This window comes from Cheilinus undulatus, linkage group 13 (genome assembly GCF_018320785.1).
Source record: "Cheilinus undulatus linkage group 13, ASM1832078v1, whole genome shotgun sequence".
NCBI lineage: Eukaryota > Metazoa > Chordata > Actinopteri > Labriformes > Labridae > Cheilinus > Cheilinus undulatus.
The window spans coordinates 49,832,610-49,853,656 of record NC_054877.1 but is presented as its reverse complement, the minus strand read 5'-3'; the positions used below and the strand labels follow the sequence as shown (position 1 = coordinate 49,853,656).

Below are 21,047 nucleotides of genomic sequence, written 5' to 3'. Positions count from 1 at the left end.
AGTGACTCTGTGACTGTTGAGTGGTCATCAGAGTGACTCTGTGACTGTTGAGTGGTTGTCAGAGTGACTCTGTGACTGTTGAGTGGTGGTCAGAGTGACTCTGTGACTGTTGAGTGGTTGTCAGAGTGACTCTCTGACTGTTGAGTGGTTGTCAGAGTGACTCTGTGACTGTTGAGTGGTCATCAGAGTGACTCTGTGACTGTTGAGTGGTTGTCAGGGTTACCCTATGGCATTTATGGCCTACTTTTATGCAAAAATGGAAGAGACTCCACCAACGTTCTGTCCTCTGTGGTTGATGGATTTCTGTCGTGCCTCTCGAACATTCCAGTCTTGTCTTCTAAGAAAATGTTACTCTTAAAGCTTATGAAACATTCCATCTTTGCTTTTAAAGACAAAGTCATTTTTATGGGCAAAAACATTAAACTGATCACTGTTACTTTATTGTCGCCTGGTCCTCTTCTTCTGTTTAAAGTGCAGCATCAGGAGCCTGAGCAGCCCCTGCTGGCTGTCTGCAGAACAGCAGATCTGGAGCTGAAACTTTAGTTATGCTGTTATCGCTGGAGGAGAAATATACTTATATGTGTCAGAGCAGAGAATCCAGACTTATTCAGTTGCTTTTAAACTGTTTTATTTTCATTTTTACTGTTTAAATTTCATTTTACATAAACTCTGCATTATCAGCTTCTTCTCTTCTCGATCTCTTCGTCTTCTCTTCCATCCGTCAGTCCGACTTTTTATCCGCCAGTTTTTTGCGCTTCTGCAGCGATGGAGCTAACAGCACCACGTCTTCGTCGTCGTCATCGTACGAGGGCCGTTTCTTCAGGCACAGGTAGCAGAAGAGGATGATGAGGGCGATGGGGATGCTGGCCAGGCAGCAGCAGAGCACCGGCGCCTTCAGGAATGCCGGCTGGACCAAAGACAGGGGGAGTTAGATAGCTGAGGCTAAACCTACTACTACTACTACACAGGCCTGCCCACAGAACAGCCTAGACCCCTAAACCCAGAGAATGGACCCTGTTCTGGTTTTTATATCAGTGTTGGGTTAGCATTGGTGCTAGCATCCCAGCTAACAGCTTCTTCATTTAGCAGATCAAAGTGTTTAAATTGTGCTACTTTTTAAAACCTTTTCACCACCTTTTCCACAACTTTTTTTTCCAACTTTAAACCCATTCCCACTCTTTTACCACATTCTTTTTTATAATTCTTAGCCATTTTTTTCTGCCAAATTCAACTCATTTCAAACTCTGTTTTTTTCAGCTTTAACCCCCTAATGCCTGTTGTTGCATATTTGATACATACTTTTATGATACCTCTATCTAATCAATATGATCAATAAATTACTCAAAAAAACTTCTGAAAACAATCTGATCAATGATAAAAATGCCCTCAAGTGGATTATCAGTTACCAAAAACACCTAAAGTATCAAATGAGATACTAAAAATATATTTGTTAAATTTTATGAAAATTTGTGGTAGAAAGTTAAATGAACATTTCAGTTCCAACAAATTAGAATTTTCTGGCTATCATTTGTGTTTTCAGGCTTTAAGGGGTTAAACCTATTTCTGAGACTTGTTGCCACTTTTAACCAGTTTTGGAATTTATGGACACTTAAAACAATAGTTTTTCAGTGTTTTTGCAGCTTTTAGCATATTTCTTCCAACTTTGCCAAATTCAAACTGATTCCACTGTTTGCTATCTGCCATTTCTTACTTTTCTACCACTTTTCTTTCTTTTTTTCCTGCCAAATTAAACTTATTTCCACCAGTTTTGTTGCAACTTTAAACCCATTTCTGCCATTCACGGCCACTTTTAAACAACAAACCTTTCTATTATCATTGATACAGCCTCATAGATAATAGTTTAAATGTTTAAAAGTGTTTTATCTTTTATTTATACCACATTTGTTTGCTGCTCGGTGAGCACAACTATATGATAGTCCGAGAGCCACAGTGCATTGTGGGACAATGTGTTGCAAAGAGCGTGCTCCTGTTTGTTCTGGTTTCTCTATAATATAGGGTATAAATTCAGGAAGTACTTGAATTAAACGTGGCAAACATTCAGTTTGAGGAGAATGACAGGAAGTGTCTGGGACACAGTGACCAGGTGGGACTCACCTGCAGCGTGGTTTTAGTGTCATAAATGAAGCGCAGGATGCGCTGATAAACGCCATTTCCTCCCTGAGCCTGACAGGAAAAAGTCACATGATCAGCTTTTAGAATTTCAAAATAAAAGTCTCCTACTAATGAATCCAGACTCACCTGGATGCTCCTGTTTAGGACCCCATCCATGAAGTCCAGCAGGTGGCGCTGTGTTTCCACGGTGACAGGTGGCAGGAAGTAGCCATCATTGGTCAGATTAACAATCATGAAGGAGGGGACGATGACATCACTGTAAAGAAACAGCCAATCACCAGCGTGGGACACTGATATGCATTGCAGTGATTAAATACCAAGGAGAGGATGAACAGCAGCCAGCCTGGCTGGAAACAGGGGGCTGCTCAGGATTGGCTGCCTTTGACTTCCTGTTTTGTTCCAGTAACAATGTAACAATGTTACATTGTTACATTGTTGCTATGTGACAAGGTGATAATGTTACAGTTTTGCTATCTATCCACCAGAGACAGACAGAAACAGCTGTTTTGAGGTAAAAGAGTTAGAGATCAAGGTAAAATTGTGACTATGTGACAAGGTAACAATGTAACAGTGTTACAGTGTTACAAGGTAACAATGTTACAACGTAACAGTGTTACGGTGTTACAAGTTAACAATGTTAAAACGTAACAGTGTTACAAGATAACAATGTTACAGCGTTATAATGTAACAATGTTACAGCGTTACAAGGTAACAATGTTACAGCGTTACAAGGTAACAATGTTACAGCGTTACAAGGTAAGAGTGTTACAGCGTTACAATGTAACAGTGTTACAGCATTACAATGTTACAGCGTTACAGTGTTACAAGGTAACAATGTTACAGCGGTACAATGTAACAGTGTTACAAGGTAACAAAGTTACAGAGTTACAAGGTAACAGTGTTACAGCGGTACAATGTAACAGTGTTACAGTGTTACAAGGTAACAAAGTTACAGTGTTACAAGGTAACAATGTTACAGCGGTACATTGTAACAGTGTTACAGTGTTACATGGTAACAATGTTACAAGGTAACAAAGTAACAGCGTTACAAGGTAACAATATTACAGTGTTACAAGGTAACATTGTTACTGCGTTACAAGGTAACAGTGTTACAGTGTTACAAGGTAACAATGTTACAGCATTACAAGGTAACAATGTTACAGCGTTACAAGGTAACAATGTTACAACCATCAGTGTTACAGTGTTACAAGGTAACAATGTTACAGCGGTACAATGTAACAGTGTTACAGTGTTACAAGGTAACAATGTTACAGCAGTACAATGTAACAGTGTTACAGTGTTACAAGGTAACAATGTTACAGCGGTACAATGTAACAGTGTTACAAGGTAACAAAGTTACAGAGTTACAAGGTAACAGTGTTACAGCGGTACAATGTAACAGTGTTACAGTGTTACAAGGTAACAAAGTTACAGTGTTACAAGGTAACAATGTTACAGCGGTACATTGTAACAGTGTTACAGTGTTACATGGTAACAATGTTACAGTGTTACAAGGTAACAAAGTAACAGCGTTACAAGGTAACAATATTACAGTGTTACAAGGTAACAATGTTACTGCGTTACAAGGTAACAGTGTTACAGTGTTACAAGGTAACAATGTTACTGCGTTACAAGGTAACAGTGTTACAGTGTTACAAGACGTACCCCATGGTGAGTCCGTTGATGTAGTCGTGCTCCTCCATGAAGCCGAAGTAGAAGAACCTGAAAGAGACGGACAGGTGGTGAGATGGCGAGGGACATGATGGAAGAATAAAAACACAGTTAGGCGGTACTGACCTGCTGTAGGTCTCTCTGTAATCTGTGGCCATGCCCTCCAACAGACTTTTGTATCTGCAGGAACAGGAAACGCATCATTGATGATGTCATAGTTTTTTAAAATTTGACTGATGGCGGTTGGAGTCTTACCTCTGACATCTCTCACAACGACTCTTCTCCACCAGTGCCAACACCACCAGTTTACCTGCGGGAGAGGCGGAGTCACTACATGACAACCAATCAGCAGCTGCCGTTCCTCTGAAGGCCACCGGCAGCTCTGTTAGCTCTGTCTTCAGCTCTGGTGGCTCTGAACCCTGATGATCAGACTAGAGACACGGATGAGACGTCGACCATCTTCACCGGCAGAGCTTTACGTCAACACTGAGCTATCGTCACAGGTATGACTCTTAACCTTACCAATCAGTGATGAGCATTTTTAACCTGGGGTGTTCCAGAGCTGCCTCTCCTGTCTGTCTCTAAACAAGCTAAGGGCTAAAAATAACCTACGCTAACTGTTGTTAACCCTCACAGTGCTGGCAGGGTCTACAAACGACTAACGCCTCAACCCAGAGAAAATAAACCACTGACATGGAGAACTCCTCGACAACAGAATCATTTACAGTAGAGGCAGGAAATGATGTGTGCTCATGGAAACAGCAGAGTCCCTGATCACTGACAGTAGACTAACCCTAACATCACTGTCTGCAGGGACACGCTGATGTCGATTAACCACAGGTTATTGAAAGAGACAATAAAGCATGAGATTAATCGCGATTAAAACAATCAGTGCACTAATTGTAAGTCTTAATTAATCATGATTAATGCGGCTAATCTTGACAGCCCTCACTTATTCTATATTACTGTGGATAAACAGATCAGTTAAAACCAGTGAAATCTGTGTTTTGATTGGTTAGCAGTGACCTCAGACTCAGGTGTGTGGGCGTTACCCGTCTCTCCCATGGCATACAGCGTGTAGCTGTCGATCTTCAGGTAGTTGGGGAAACGTTCTCTGTTGATCCACGACTTCAGATCTCCGTCGACCTCCTCTGGAGGAGCAACCATCAGGATATGAGAAAATGATTTCAGGGAGTAGAGACCAGCTGGGATATCTGAGTGAAAGTCTGACCGCATGTTATGACTGAGAACTGACCCACCTCCCTGACCCACACACTCACACACACTCACACACACTCATGCACAGATTTCTGTAGTTAATTAGCTCCTCCCATCCTGTAGACTCACACTAAGGACCAGCCCTGCTCCTCATGCACGTGTGTGTGAGGACGGTCAGAGCTGTGAGTGCTGCAGGCACCCCCTCCTCTCAGTCTATCACCAAACACTGGAGGAAGCTTTAATATAAGAACCTAGAGAACAGAAACCAGAACCTCTAAAGATGGGTTCACAGTAGGAACCCACATTTGATCCCTCTCCTCTGCTGGTCTGTTTCCATACTAGTCACACTGTTCTGTGCCTGAGCACTCTCACGGAGCACACGCTACAGGTTTCAATAATGCGGACACACTCAGAGATCCTTCAGGCGGAGGACGGTTCAGAGTTCCTCTCTCAGCTCCAATAGAAGAGTTAAAATCAGAGCTAGGGTCAGGATTCTGTCTCACCGTTGAAGGTGAAGAAGATTCCATCTTTGAAAATCACCACAGCAGGAAGTGAAGGCAGCGAGACGGCCTGCAACAGAACACTGAGATTAACAGACAGACACTGAACGCACTTTTGTATCCTGTTTCTTGTCTATCTTGTATCTTGTCTATCTTGTATCTTGCGTATCTTGTCTATCTTGTATCTTGCGTATCTTGTCCATCTTATATCTTGTGTATCTTGTCTATCTTGTATCTTGTGTATCTTGTCTAGCTTGTATCTTGTGTATCTTGTCTATCTTGTATCTTGTCCATCTTATAACTTGTGTATCTTGTCTATCTTGTATCTTGTGTATCTTGTCTATCTTGAGTATCTTGTCTCTTTTGTCTGTCTTATATATTGTGTATCTTGTGTATCTTGTCTCTTGTCTATCTTGTCTATCTTGTATCTTGTGTATCTTGTCCATCTTATATCTTGTCTCTTGTCTATCTTGTTTTTTTGTATCTTGTTCATCTTATATCTTGTCTCTTGTCTATCTTGTCTTTTTGTATCTTGTCTATCTTATATCTTGTCTCTTGTCTATCTTGTCTTTTTGTATCTTGTCCATCTTATATCTTGTCTCTTGTCTATCTTCTTTTTGTATCTTTACCATCTTATATCTTGTCTCTTGTCTATCTTGTCTTTTTGTATCTTGTCTATCTTATATCTTGTCTCTTATCTATCTTGTCTTTTTGTATCTTGTCTATCTTATATCTTGTCTCTTGTCTATCTTGTCTTTTTGTATCTTGTCCATCTTATATCTTGTCTCTTGTCTATCTTGTCTTTTTGTATCTTGTCCATCTTATATCTTGTCTCTTGTCTATCTTGTCTTTTTGTATCTTTACCATCTTATATCTTGTCTCTTGTCTATCTTGTCTTTTTGTATCTTGTCCATCTTATATCTTGTCTCTTGTCTATCTTGTCTTTTTGTATCTTGTCTATCTTATATCTTGTATCTTGTCTATCTTGTCTTTTTGTATCTTGTCCATCTTATATCTTGTGTATCTTGTCTATCTTGTATCTTGTGTATCTTGTCTATCTTGTATCTTGTCCATCTTATAACTTGTGTATCTTGTCTAGCTTGTATCTTGTGTATCTTGTCTATCTTGTATCTTGCCCATCTTATATCTTGTGTATCTTGTCTAACTTGTATTTTGTTTATCTTGTCTATCTTGTATCTTGTCCATCTTATATCTTGTGTATCTTGTCTATCTTGTATCTTGTGTATCTTGTCTATCTTGTATCTTGTCCATCTTATATCTTGTGTATCTTGTCTATCTTGTATCTTGTCCATCTTATATCTTGTGTATCTTGTCTATCTTGTATCTTGTGTATCTTGTCTATCTTGTATCTTGTCCATCTTATAACTTGTTTATCTTGTTTAGCTTGTATCTTGTGTATCTTGTCTATCTTGTATCTTGTCCTAATTATATCTTGTGTATATTGTCTATCTTGTCTTTTTGTATCTTGTCTATCTTGTCTGTTGTATCTTGTGTATGCTAGGTATCTTGTGTAACTTCTATATTTGGTATCTTGTCTATCTTGTATCTTGTCTATCTTGTATCTTGTGTATCTTGTCTATCTTGAATCTTGTGTATCTTGTCTATCTTGTATCTTGTGTATCTTGTCTATCTTGTATCTTGTCTATCTTGTCTCCTGTCTATCTTGTCTCTTGTCTATCTTTTCTACCTTGTATCTTGTCTATCTTTTCTATCTTGTGTATCTTGTCTATCTTGAGTATCTTGTCTCTTTTGTCTGTCTTATATATTGTGTATCTTGTGTATCTTGTCTCTTGTCTATCTTGTCTATCTTGTATCTTGTGTATCTTGTCCATCTTATATCTTGTCTCTTGTCTATCTTGTCTATCTTGTATCTTGTTCATCTTATATCTTGTCTCTTGTCTATCTTGTCTTTTTGTATCTTGTCTATCTTGTCTCTTGTCTATCTTGTCTATCTTGTATCTTGTGTATCTTGTCCATCTTATATCTTGTCTCTTGTCTATCTTGTCTATCTTGTATCTTGTTCATCTTATATCTTGTCTCTTGTCTATCTTGTCTTTTTGTATCTTGTCTATCTTATATCTTGTCTCTTGTCTATCTTGTCTTTTTGTATCTTGTCCATCTTATATCTTGTCTCTTGTCTATCTTCTTTTTGTATCTTTACCATCTTATATCTTGTCTCTTGTCTATCTTGTCTTTTTGTATCTTGTCTATCTTATATCTTGTCTCTTATCTATCTTGTCTTTTTGTATCTTGTCTATCTTATATCTTGTCTCTTGTCTTTTTGTATCTTGTCCATCTTATATCTTGTCTCTTGTCTATCTTGTCTTTTTGTATCTTGTCCATCTTATATCTTGTCTCTTGTCTATCTTGTCTTTTTGTATCTTGTCCATCTTATATCTTGTCTCTTGTCTATCTTGTCTTTTTGTATCTTGTCCATCTTATATCTTGTCTCTTGTCTATCTTTCCTTTTTGTATCTTGTCTATCTTATATCTTGTATCTTGTCTATCTTGTCTTTTTGTATCTTGTCCATCTTATATCTTGTATCTTGTCTATCTTGTCTTTTTGTATCTTGTCCATCTTATATCTTGTCTCTTGTCTATCTTGTCTGTTGTATCTTGTGTATGCTAGGTATCTTGTGTAACTTCTATATTTGGTATCTTGTGGATCATGTTCCACCCACCTTGGGCAGGACGTCTCTGGATGCAGAGAAGAAGTATGATTGGACGATGAGCTCCTCTGCCACAGACGTGAAGTTTCCCTGAATCATCAGAGGTCAGAGGTCAGAGGTCAGCGGTGTGTGTGTGTGTGTGGGTGTGTGGGTGTGTGTGTGTGTGTGTGTGATTTTACCTTCAGAGGTGTTTTGGCTCCAACATAAACAATCATGACATCATGGCGGCTCATGGCGTGTTGGAAAAGCTTCTGGCTGCTCAGGGATCGGACCAGCGGTCTGAATGTTCCAGAACAACAGAGGACATGAATACTAAACATGGAGGTGAGTCTGTGATAGAGCTGTTCAAGCTTCCTATGAAGGCAGGTCTGATCCTGTTTCTGTGAGATCTCATGTCTGTGGATCCTCCACTGTGATATTAAGACCAGCAGGGACATGGTCTCATGGTCTCATGGTCTTGTGGTCTTGTGGTCTCATGGTCTTGTGGTCTCATGGTCTCATGGTCTTGTGGTCTCATGGTCTTGTGGTCTCATGGTCTCATGGTCTGGCTGTTTCAGGACAACGTGGGGACAGCCAGCTCGGCGAAGCGCTCCTTCACTGCTGCGTGTCCCCGTGCTGTGGGGGGGGCAGACTTAGACCTGAACATGAACACCTGGGTTTTTCTGGGACTATCATGGATGTAAACATGTGTACTGCAGCGCCATCTAGTGTTCAGTGGTAGCTGGGTGTCCTAAGCTCTTTCTGTTCTCCCTCTGCGTGGTCACATGACTGAAAACCATCACTGAAGCCTGTCCCAAATAAAAGCAGGGTGGCCTCAGAGACTGACGGTGAGACCGGACCGGGACATAAAGGAAAACCAGTAGTAGAAAAAGTTTGAAATGGACCTTTAATCCAGGTTTAATGGGGCATGAGCACTAAATATTAAATATAACAGTCTGACAGTTTAGTCACAATCTCTCACCCTGACACTCGGTTGGCAAAGTCCAGGATCCCGTCTTTGGTCCTGGGCCCCGAATAATTATACTTCACATCCTTCTTTAGCCTGGAGACAAGAGGATCCATTTAGGGGAGTACAGGTGTGGGACAGGTGAGCACAGGTGTGGGACAGGTGAGTACACGTGTGGGACAGGGGAGTACAGGTGTGGGACAGGGGAGTACAGGTGTGTGACAGGTGAGTACAGGTGTGGGACAGGGGAGTACAGGTGTGGGACAGGTGAGTACAGGTGTGGGACAGGTGAGTACAGGTGTGTGACAGGGGAGTACAGGTGTGGGACAGGTGAGTACAGGTGTGGGACAGGGGAGTACAGGTGTGGGACAGGTGAGTACAGGTGTGTGACAGGTGAGTACAGGTGTGGGACAGGTGAGTACAGGTGTGGGACAGGGGAGTACAGGTGTGGGACAGGGGAGTACAGGTGTGGGACAGGGGAGTACAGGTGTGTGACAGGGGAGTACAGGTGTGGGACAGGGGAGTACAGGTGTGGGACAGGTGAGTACAGGTGTGGGACAGGGGAGTACAGGTGTGGGACAGGTGAGTACAGGTGTGGGACAGGGGAGTACAGGTGTGGGACAGGTGAGTACAGGTGTGGGACAGGTGAGTACAGGTGTGGGACAGGTGAGTACAGGTGTGGGACAGGGGAGTACAGGTGTGGGACAGGTGAGTACAGGTGTGGGACAGGGGAGTACAGGTGTGGGACAGGTGAGTACAGGTGTGGGACAGGTGAGTACAGGTGTGGGACAGGGGAGTACAGGTGTGGGACAGGTGAGTACAGGTGTGGGACAGGTGAGTACAGGTGTGGGACAGGGGAGTACAGGTGTGGGACAGGTGAGTACAGGTGTGTGACAGGTGAGTACAGGTGTGCAGGTGTGTGCAGGTAAATGCATGCATGTGTGACTCACATGAGGATGGCTGGATAACCTTTGACCCTGAACTCTTGAGCCAAACCTGAAACAAAGGATGTTAAATGGATTTAGGCTGGTCAGGTTCTTTACAGGCCACGCCCCCTGATTATGGTCATCAGCATAGAGATCAACAGTGACCGCCCATTTTCAGTCTCCGGTTCTGGAGGTAAACAAGGAAGTTTTATTTTGAAGGGGCCTACCCTTGCTGGCGGTGGCGTCTGATCTTCCTACGTTGACGGGCGAGCCCAGACTCCTCAGCTCTGACCCGACCTGGTGCCACACCGGATCCAGCTTCCTACAGAACTCACACCAGGGGGCGTAGAACTGAGAGCACAGGAGAGAGTTGAGAACACACGGGTACACAAAAACACGCACCAGCACACACACAGGGGGCCGTCTGATTGGCTGATACCTGCCTCATTATGAGGATGCCTAATCTCTGTCCTCAGTCGTCCGGCCAGCTCTAATCTGTGCTAACTATGGCGCGTGGCGGTTCGCTGAGGTCAAGGTTCATTTGGGTTCAGGGGTCAAGAGGATTTTAAAGGTTCAGCATGGATGCACTGATGTTTTTAACGGAGGGGCCCCTCTCAGGGGCCAATGCAAGTCTGGGAGGGGGCGGAGTCAGACCCCTCCTCTACCTCACTGGTCAGTCTAACTAATCAATACCAGATCAATGAGGACGTACTTTGATGAGCCAGATGTCGTCGGCTCCTCTGGTCTCCATGAAGCTGTCAACAAACACCACAGTTAGAGGATGGACACGTTCAGGATTTCATTCATGACAGGAGAGGAACTCACGAGTCATCCAGGTCCTCCACGTAGGCCGACACCGCCAGGACCAGAACCAGGACCGCTGCGAACAGATCATCAATAATCAATCATCAATCAGAGCAGGGCACAGGTCTGTTAACCTCTTCATCCAAGCCTTCAGCTTCTGTAACATTCAGCTTCAAAATAAGAGCATGCTCCTAAACTTTAGAGCAGTGGTTCCCAAAGTGGGGGTCGAGGCCCCCTGCAGGGTCACGAGATGCTTCCAAAAACAGATTTTTAAAGGTTTAGATGGCGTATTTGACTGAAACCGGTTTAATGTAAACTAGAAACATGCTCATAGAGTGGACCAACTTTTCTTTGCCGTGCACAGCTGACCACCCTGACAGAGGTTAGGTTAGATTTTGGGGGTCAGAGGTCATCAGTCCTTACCTAAAACATTTGAGTCTCAGCAGGTTAATGTTAACGCCACTAACATTAAGAAGGTTCGTTTCTACTAAGAGGCCAGTTTGGTCTATAGCGCCTCAGATACACAACATGGACAAAAGTATTCGGCCGCCTGACCATAGTATTCAGGTCCATGTGCTTTAATCTGGAGTCGGCCCCTTTACCAGCTCTGACAGCCTCCTCTCCTCTGGTGTGTCTGTGTGAGTGTGTGTGTGTTCATCCTGTAAACCAGGGATTCTCACCCTGTGGCTCTTTAAAGTCTTCATCTGAAATATTACTCCCCACAAAACCTTAGTAAGAGAGAAATGTTAGCCATCTTTCACCCAATTAAGCTACTTTATGTCATTAAATACCACTTTTTTCCTACTTTTTACCCATTTTGACCTTTTTTTTTTTGCAACTTTTTACCCATTTTTGCCATTTTATCTAATTTTTTGCCCCTTTTCACCTTTTTTGTTCCAATATTTTCCCATTTAAGTTACTTTATGTAATTGTATACCACGTTTTTCTTACATTATGCCTATTTAAGCCACTTCTTTTTGCGACTATGTCCCATTTTTTGCCATTTTTTATCCATTTAGCTACCTGTTGCCATTAAATTCCACTTGTTTCCTATTTTTTTGCTTGTTTTTGCCACTTTATCCCATTTTGCCCTTTTTCACCATTTTTTAGCCACCTTTTGCCTTTCAATTTTACCCTTCCCTACTTTTTTGCCCATTTTGACAATTTTTTTGTGATTTTATACCCATTTATTGCCACTTCTACCCCATTTTTTGTCCCAGTGTTCACCCATTTCAGCTACCTCTTGCTACTTAATACCACATTTTTCCTATTTTTTGACCAATTTTGCCACTCCTTACTGCTTTTTGCCCATTTGAGTTTCTTTTCACTCTTTTTTTCCCTATGTTTGGACCATTTTGTCACCTCTAACTCTAATTTTGTCACTTCTCACCCATTTTTTGCTACTTTCTGATCCCTTTTCACCCCTTTTGGTTGCTTTTTGACCATTTTTGCCCCGTGACCCACTTTGGGGTCCTGACCCACCAGTTGAGAACCACTGCTGTAGACCATGGTTTGGCAGATCCACCTCTCCGTAGGTGATCCCAGGGCTCAGTATTAGAACAGCGTTTATTTTCTACCATGAGTTAACCCGTTAAAGGCCTCATACCGTCTCTATGCAGACGATGCTGTTCTTTACTGTTCAAACGGCCTTTATAGAGTCAGGACTACAGACTCTGACTTCTGCTGGCACAGGAAGTGGTGACTTTACGACCAATCAACAGACCTCAGTGAGTCTAGCCCCGCCCTTTAGGGTCAGACAGGAGCTACGGTACTCTAAAAGAAGGGCACCAAAAAAGTAGGGACGGTGGAAACCTGAATAACTGAGAACCAAACTGACGGAGGTAAACCGCTGATTTACTGTAAACAACACTGAAACAAACAAACAAACAAATAAACAGAGTAAACAGACGTTGAGGTTTGGGCGCCGTCAGACGTACCTGTGATCAGGAGCTCCTTCCTCGTGGTCGACATGTTGGCTGATAAATGATGAACTGAGCACGCTCAGATTATCAGCACACAGCTAATCTGCTAACGGCTAACAGGCTGAAGACAGCACTAATCTGACAGATTAACGGGCTCCATTCAATCCTCTCAAGCTTTATTGACACCAGCTACACAGAGACAAAGAGCTGAGAGCTCAGAGACATCCGGACATCCAGGGACGGGTCAGGATTTTATTTGTGAGATTACAGAACATTCTGGACCAGCTGCTCCAGGATCAGGATTATAATCTATACAAACTCAACAGCTCAGATTTATTCATGAAAAACCTTTTAGTTCGGACAGACGCACAAATATCCGGCTGACTTTAGTGTGATCACCTTTATCCAGCAGAGGCTCAGGCGTAGTGATGACATCATCAAGCAGAGGACACCATGTTGGTGAAGCTGGGGGCGTTGGGCACTTTTCCCATCATTATAACCAAACAGTCCAAATTTTAATGATTAAAGAAAAAAACATTCCTCGTCACAGCGTGACATCACTGACTGACCGGGCAAACAGCCAATCATTGTTCAGAATTTTAGGTCGTCCCTGGTCGATCCTGGCAACCACAGGCTCCGCCCCTGGTCATGACGAGACCGCCGTGCTGGGCGGCAGAGAGAGAGGAGACGCTGACGGCTCGTCTCCACGTTCAGAGCAGAATAATAAAAAATAATAAAGTGATTCTTTAATCCAGATCTGACCTGATCATAAATATCAAACTCTGATTTTAAAGGAGTTTAACCCTTTCAGTTCCAGTGTAACAGTAAACCTGACGTCTGTTAATAAGAACAGAAAACTAAGAAAACTTTATAAACTACATGAAAATATATGATTTCCTTTGAAGGGTTAATCACAGCCTTGAGTATGTTAAAAACAAGAAAAAAAAAAATTTTTAGATTTAGATTTTTATGCACTTTTATAATTTTAAATTTTAATATTTTAATAAATCCTGTCAGTCAGGGCCAAAATGGCCGCATACATAAATAAGATTTGAAAAAAAAAAACATTCATTTCCTACAATCATTTTTTATCAGGGTGAGATCTGATTAAAAAAATCAAATACTTGTTAATCTAGAGGAATTTAACCCTTTCAGTGCCGGTTTAACAGTAAAGACCACTCTGATGTTTGGAACGTAAAAAACTAAAATATTCTTGTATTCTCCATGAAAATCACAGCCTTGAATGTGTTAATAATGACTTTTATGCATTGTTTTTTATTTTATCTGAAGATTTGACTAAACTGTTACAGTAGCGCCCCCTACAGGAACCAGGAAAAGCATGTTAGACCATGCCTGACCCTCTAGGTAAAGGTCGACGGTCCTGTCCAAAACGCCGCTCCGACACCGGAAGGTTCAGACTGCAGACAGAAGAAACAAACATAAATCAGACGTGAATTCTGATGTTTCATTGGTCGGCATCAACGTTCATCAGAGCTGAAGCTCAGCATGGACCGCGCCTCTGCCGGCCTCCATGACCCCGCCCCCAGAGAGCGTCATGCTTTACTCCCCCTGATGGTGAACTAGGCTCCAGGAGACGCCGTTGACTCTGGACTCGATAAAACACGATGGACCAATAGCAGCAGACGACACGGTGCCATAAATCCCCAAAGAAAGGTCGAGGATGTCAATGTTAGAGACGCCGTGTCAGCTGGGTGATCAATAAATCCACTCATCAGTGATCAGCGACGCCACCCGTCCACTCTTCAGCAGACATCAGCTGGTCTTCTCCCGTCCTCGTCTCCCCGTGGGCGCCGTCACTCCAGGATGTCGGTCTCCTGCGTCAGGGCGTGCAGCAGGTGGAGGGAGCCGAGCCAGTGTGGGGGGCGCGTTTGAAGCTCCGCCTCTTCAGTCTGCCCATCATCCCTGAAAAACCACGGAGAAGATGAGGAGAGACAGACGGGTGACAGAGCTGCAGACAGACGGCCGGACCGACACTCGCTCTGAGACGGAGACAGAGAGAGAGAGAAGTTTGGTACCAGGGCAGCAGGAGGTCACCTCCACACAGATGTTATTTGAAACACTGGAGTGTGACATACATGCAGAGATCAGGGGAATTCTTTTTCACTGTCCTGGTCTTCTCTAAAATGGTGTGAAGGTCCTGAACCTGGTCTAAAACATGAACAGAGTGGACAAGAGCGTGTCTGAGGACAGGAACCTTCCTCTCTACATCAGAGCTTCGACCAAACTCTCAGCATCGTTGCTCTCTCTCTTCAAACACGGCAGACTTTTCCATGTTTAACGCAGTTTAGTGTTGGAGCTTTGGTTGCGAACACGTGTCGTTTAACTTAAAACCATGGTGTAAGGCAGCACCTGTATGCAGACGACACGCTAATGTAGCTGCTTTAACAGGAAGTGATAGAAACGTGTAGAGCACTCATTCACAAAGTCTGGATCAGGAAACTTTGAGCAGACACCCTGAAGACCCCATCCCCCAGTTTTTGAGATCTGGTCTTGGACCTCTAAGAGCGGTCTGGTTTGGCTGTTCAGGTATAAACCTCAGTCCAAAATCACAACCAGGCATCATGCTTTCAATTAGGAGGGGCCTTTATTAGAGGTTATACGGTAGTCTGGGTTGATTTGTGTCTGTCTTTTCCATAAATGAATAATTAGTAAACCTCTCTTAATCAGCTCTCCATCATCATTATCATTTTAGCATTATAAAGCTGTTTTAGGATGTTATTTTATTGTGGATGATTTGTTCATTATTCCTCAACATTTATGCCAGAACGGTTTAGTAAAATTGGAAAAATGAATATTTGACAGTAAAAAGATTGTCACTGCGTTAAAATAAGCAAATAATTTTTTTATTTTCCAGCCTTTGTTTGTGTCAAACCTCCTGTCAGGGTCATGAAGGTTGTTTGTGTTTTGGCGCCCCCGTGTGGACCAAGCCGGCGTCTAAACCCTTCAATGAGGTCAGACTTCACTAACGCTCTGATTGACAGCTTACCGTCGGCTTGCCGAGTCCTCTGATTGGGTGACAGGGGGAGTGGGAGGAGTCAGGTCAAACAGGATGGTCTCAGTGTTGGCCAGACAGAACCCGTTACACCAGGAAACTTCTAGAGAGAGCGAGAGAGAGAGAGAGAGAGAGAGGTGTCATTTACCATCTGTTCCATCTGTACGGTGGCCCTGAGAGTCAACTGCAAAAAAATTTAACTGAAAGCAAAAACGTCTTACATTACAGACAATTCCATCTTAAAAACAGAAAAGCAATAAATAATAAAAAAACACAAAATGAAAAGAAAATCACAAAGCATAAAAAGTGTAATGACGTTATTAAACAGTTAATGTGAGAGGGAAATAATGAAGTGCATAAATGCATGTGATAAAAAACCTTGAATGAACAGTGGCGCTGATAGAAGGGCAGATGCGCTGCACATCATTGAAGCTAGTCCTCCAGTGGACGGTGGTTAGAATAAATCCTATGGTTATTCGCTAGAAGGGCAATCACTACTCTGTCAGGTCTGATTAACAAAAGGCAAAAGGCCTAAAAAATGAACAGAAACATTCTATAACATTTAAAAAATAAAATAAATAAACCATATTACAGCTGGTAGATGAGCTCAAGTACGATATCACAGCTAGTAGATGTGCTCAACTACCATATTACAGCTAGAAGATGTGTTCAAGTACCGTATTACAGGTAGTAGATGGGCTCAACTACTGTATTACAGCTGGTAGATGAGCTCAACTACCGTATAACAGATAGTAGATGTGCTCAACTACCGTATTACAGCTAGAAGATGTGTTCAAGTACCGTATTACAGCTAGTAGATGTGCTCAACTACTGTATTACAGCTGGTAGATGAGCTCAACTACCGTATAACAGATAGTAGATGGGCTCAACTACCGTATTACAGCAAGTAGATGTGCCACACTGCCGTATTACAGCTAGTAGATGAGCTCAACTACCGTATTACAGCTAGTAGATGAGCTCAACTACAGTATTACAGCTAGTAGATGAGCTCAACTACCGTATTACAGCTAGTAGATGAGCTCAACTACCATATTACAGCTAGTAGATGAGCTCAACTACTGTCATACAGCTAGTAGATGAGCGCAACTACCATATTACAGCTATAGATGAGCTCAACTACCATAATACAGCTATAGATAAGCTCAACTACAGTATTACAGCTAGTAGATGAGCTCAACTACCGTATTACAGCTAGTAGATGAGCTCAACTCTTGTATTACAGCTAGTAGATGAGCTCAACTACCGTATTACAGCTAGTAGATGAGCTCAACTACCGTATTACAGCTAGTAGATGAGCTCAACTACCGTATTACAGCTAGTAGATGAGCTCAACTACCGTATTACAGCTAGTAGATGAGCTAAACTACCATATTACAGCTATAGATGAGCTCAACTACTGTATTCCAGCTATAGATAAGATCAACTCTTGTATTACAGCTAGTAGATGAGCTCAACTCTTGTATTACAGCTAGTAGATGAGCTCAACTACCGTATTACAGCTAGTAGATGTGCTCAGCTACAGTATTACAGCTAGTCGATGAGCTCAAATAACCCACTTATGCTACACTGCCTGAGTAAATCCTTCATTTTTGCGTGAAATATTTGTGATTTAATCATATGTTGGACTCAGGGGAGAGCAGCTGCTTAGACTAACAGGGATCCAAACAAACAGGGAATGTCTAAGGCCACAAACTCTTTACATTCTTAGAAATGATGTTCACACTCCTCTACTGAAGTGAATCAGATCTGCTGATGAGCTGAGGGGACCATGAGACTGACCTGACAGAACCATCGCATCCTGGACAACATCCACCTCCTGCTCCTCGTGCCTCAAGGTCTGGTTTAGTTCCTGGTCCTGATGTCTGTTGGTCTGGTCTACTTGATGCTCCTCATGCCTGATCGTCTGAATTAGCTCCTGTTCTTCATGTCTATTGATCTGGTCTACTTCCTGTACCTCATGCCTGATGGTCTGCACTACTTCCTGATCCTCATTAATGATGTTCTGGACTACTTCTTGGTCCTGATGTCTGATGGTGTGGACTACTGCCTGGTCTTCGTGTCTGATGGTCTGGACTACTGCCTGGTCTTCGTGTCTGATGGTCTGGACTACTTCCTGGTCTTCATGTCTAATAATCTGGAGAACTTCCTGGTCTTCGTACCTGATGGTCTGGACTTCTTTCACATCCTGATATTTGATGGTGGGGTCTACTCCCTGGTCCTTACATTTGATGGTGTGGTCTACTTCCTGGTTCTCATGTTTTATGATCTGGTCTGCTTCCTGGTTTTCATATTTAATGGTCTGGACTACTTCCTGGTGCTCAAATCTGATAACGGGGCTTATGACCTGGTCAGGAGTGTGATCCTGTTCCAGTTTGAAGATCCGGTCCACAGCAGACGGTGTGAAGAAGTCGAGGACGGCCTCAGACTGTGAGAACTGAAGACAACGAGAAGAGGAACAACAGTGAGCTGTTTGTAAAGAGAAAAGGTATAAGAACTGCATGTTTGGATCCAGAACCTGGTCTTTATGAGTCCTCTACGCAGGGTTCCTGCAGATCCTTAACAGTCTGATTTTTACTTTTGAGAGGTCTTTAATTTTAAAGGCTCTTTGACTAGATATGTTTTTATCCAGTCTTCCTTTTCTGGTGAATATGTTATTTAACGGACGGCCTGAGACCAGGATCTGGATCAGGCTGGGTTTGTCTGTAGATAAATATAAACAGATGTGTTTGAGGTCTGACCTTGTGTGGCAGGTTGATGATGCTCTGCAGAAGTTTGTTCAGCTCCACCGTTTTCACCTGAACGTCTGAGATCTGGTCTGCAGCCCGAACCCTCAGCAGACCTGGGAACAGACAGAACCACACTCATAGACCACATAGAAGACCCAGACCTGCTGGACTGTCTCTGAAAAGTGATTGGACAGAAAAGGTGGTGGGCGGAGTCTTTCACTCACCTGTGAGTAGGCTGGATGACAGCGTCTCTCTGTCGTCAAGGAAACCGTCCACCAGCCTCTTCATCATCCGAGCCAAGTCTCCATCCGTCCTTTTAAGGAGCAGGAAGCTGCCGTCTGATAGCCCCGCCCTCACCTCTACCTGTCCAGCTGAGAGGAGGTCTGCCCACACCTGCACCACGTACACACCTGATGACATCATCTGCTCTGACATCATCACCTATTACATCACCTGCTGTGACTGACTTTACCCCCGACACCTGACCCCCGACACCTGACCTCCGACACGGACGGAGAGGAAAATAAAAAAGGAGAAAAATAAAAATAAAGAGAGCTGGAGAAACAAAAGATGTAGAAGAAGAAAGAAAGGACAGAAGAAGAAGAGACAGAGCTGCAGAAGAGGACAGAAAAAGACAGAAGAAGAAGAGAGAGAGGAAACAAAAGTAGAGAAGAAGATGGAGAAAGAAGCAGCAGATGAGAGAAAAGCAGGAAGATGCAAAATGAGACTTAAAGCTGCAGCAGCAGAGGAGTAGAAGCTGCAGAAAGAGGGAGCTGGAAAAGGAAAAGAAAGAAAGGAAAGGAGAAAAAGAGGAGGCAGCAGAGGAATAGAAGCAGCAGAAGTCAGCCGCTGAGCGAGGTTCAGGATTGAAAAGTTAAAGCAGCTTTGACCGTCAGCCGTCACACTTTCAGATCATAATCCAAATAATCCATCAGACACTCAGAGGACCAATCAGCCAATCAGCAGCCAGCTCTGGGGTCACTTCTCCATCCAAAGACTGTGTGAGTTATCCTGATAAAACAAGTCAACTACATGTTAAAATCTTTGGGCTGTACGTACTGGTCCTTTAACCCAGACACTCCTCCTGACCAATCAGAGAGCTCGACCTTTCTGTTAGCTGTATTTAGTCTGAAAGAGCCCTGATTTATTTACAAAACCCCAACATTTACCTATAAAACCACTAAATTTATCAATAAAACCACTTAATTTACCTGTAATATCCCTTAATTAATATTAAAACCCCTTAATCTATTAATAAAACCCCTAATTTATCTCTAAAACCCCTTAATCTATTTATAAAACCCCTAGTTTATCTATAAAACCCCTTAATCTATTTATAAAACCCCCTAATTTATCTATAAAACCCCAAATTTATATATAAACCCCCTTAATTTATCTATGAATCCCCTTTATTTATGTATAAAACCAGATTGGATTCATTTATTTAATTAAAATCCCTCCAGTCCTGACTTTCCATCAGACTATCCCATCAAACTGGACTTTAAATGAAATATTTAACCAGATTTCTAAACTCTGGAATTCTCTTCCTGTTTAAGTTTTCAAATTAAGATGTTGATTTAGAGATGACTTTTTCAGAATAAAGGCTCGGTTAGTTTGTTTAAGAAGCAGCCATAGTGTGATTTTCATTGAGCAGGCAGCTGATTGGCTGACCTCCTGACCCCCTCAGGTCAGAGGAACCAGGTTAATCCGCTTGTGGTGGTCAGGGAGCGGGGCAGGGCGTGGCAGGGCGGGGCAGGGGGAGATAATCCTCTTGGTGAAGCTGAGCGCTGACGAGGGTCTGAACAGCTCCGATAACAACAAACACCTGGAACAGCTGGCCACTGGTTCCTGGTTTAATGAGGGGCTCGTTAAGGCTAATTTACTCTAATTAAGGATTAATTAAGGGTTCATTAAAGGACTTTTCAGTTAATTAAAACAGACGTCAGTTCTACGTGAAAATATCAAAAATAAACATTTTATTTAAAATCCAAACAGAAAAACACGTTTAGAAAAGTGACATCACATGTTCACACCAGGCCATGGCAGCCATCGGGAGGAAGAGACCGTCCTTATATGGGCATAGAACCCTGATGGGAGGGGCTGATCCGTCTGAGTTTAGAGTGGTTGTTCAGAGAGTCTGAAACTAAAACACTGATGAGGAAACGTTTCAGAGTTCTTCAGGAGGTTCCAAACCAATCTGAGAATCAAGAAACTGACCTCTGACCTCTTCATCAGACACTTCATCACCAAGGTTCACCGTCCAATCAGAGCGCGGTGTGCTTGGAGGGGGCGTGGTGTCTGCGGACGTGTCTAAGCAGAAGCTGAGGATCCGGACTTGAGTACTTGCACTGTTGGCATGGAAACGCCTCTCCGGTGTGATGGCGGCGAGCGTGAAGGTCCAGGCTCTTCTTCTGGATGCTGCGACACAAACATCAGAGCGTTACTACGGCAACCAGAGACGGCATGATGGCGGGCAG

The 21,047-nt window shown here is 42.8% G+C and overlaps 3 protein-coding genes across 4 annotated transcripts in view; all 3 read right to left on the bottom strand.

Annotated features, from left to right (window-relative positions):
- Nucleotides 1-675: 675 nt before the first annotated feature.
- LOC121520279 (protein disulfide-isomerase TMX3-like) lies at nucleotides 676-12,859 on the bottom strand. Its single transcript, XM_041803651.1, has 16 exons — nucleotides 12,826-12,859; nucleotides 10,910-10,964; nucleotides 10,797-10,839; nucleotides 10,312-10,435; nucleotides 10,109-10,154; nucleotides 9,174-9,254; nucleotides 8,392-8,491; nucleotides 8,225-8,302; nucleotides 5,526-5,592; nucleotides 4,857-4,955; nucleotides 4,060-4,114; nucleotides 3,931-3,984; nucleotides 3,799-3,855; nucleotides 2,260-2,389; nucleotides 2,116-2,184; nucleotides 676-907 (listed from the first exon to the last, which is right to left on the bottom strand). The coding sequence occupies exons 1-16, from the start codon at nucleotides 12,857-12,859 to the stop codon at nucleotides 722-724; spliced, it is 1,278 nt and encodes a 425-aa protein (XP_041659585.1). The 3' UTR covers nucleotides 676-721.
- LOC121519937 (nestin-like) lies at nucleotides 12,859-20,915 on the bottom strand. 2 transcript variants are annotated; one of them, XM_041803055.1, is made up of 6 exons: nucleotides 20,788-20,915; nucleotides 18,795-18,963; nucleotides 18,583-18,683; nucleotides 17,624-18,278; nucleotides 15,818-15,926; nucleotides 12,859-14,810 (listed from the first exon to the last, which is right to left on the bottom strand). In XM_041803055.1, the coding sequence occupies exons 1-6, from the start codon at nucleotides 20,812-20,814 to the stop codon at nucleotides 14,651-14,653; spliced, it is 1,221 nt and encodes a 406-aa protein (XP_041658989.1). In that variant the 5' UTR covers nucleotides 20,815-20,915; the 3' UTR covers nucleotides 12,859-14,650. The 2 variants fall into 2 exon arrangements, with proteins under 2 accessions (XP_041658989.1, XP_041658991.1); XM_041803057.1 differs by having other exon boundaries at nucleotides 12,859-14,733.
- Nucleotides 20,532-21,047, bottom strand: part of si:dkey-154p10.3 (zinc finger protein 629) — a 13,953-nt gene continuing 13,437 nt past the window's right edge. The window contains exon 8 of the mRNA XM_041803046.1: nucleotides 20,532-20,988. Coding sequence (XP_041658980.1) covers nucleotides 20,835-20,988 — 154 coding nt within the window. The 3' untranslated portion in view covers nucleotides 20,532-20,834. The remainder of the gene's footprint in view (nucleotides 20,989-21,047) is intronic.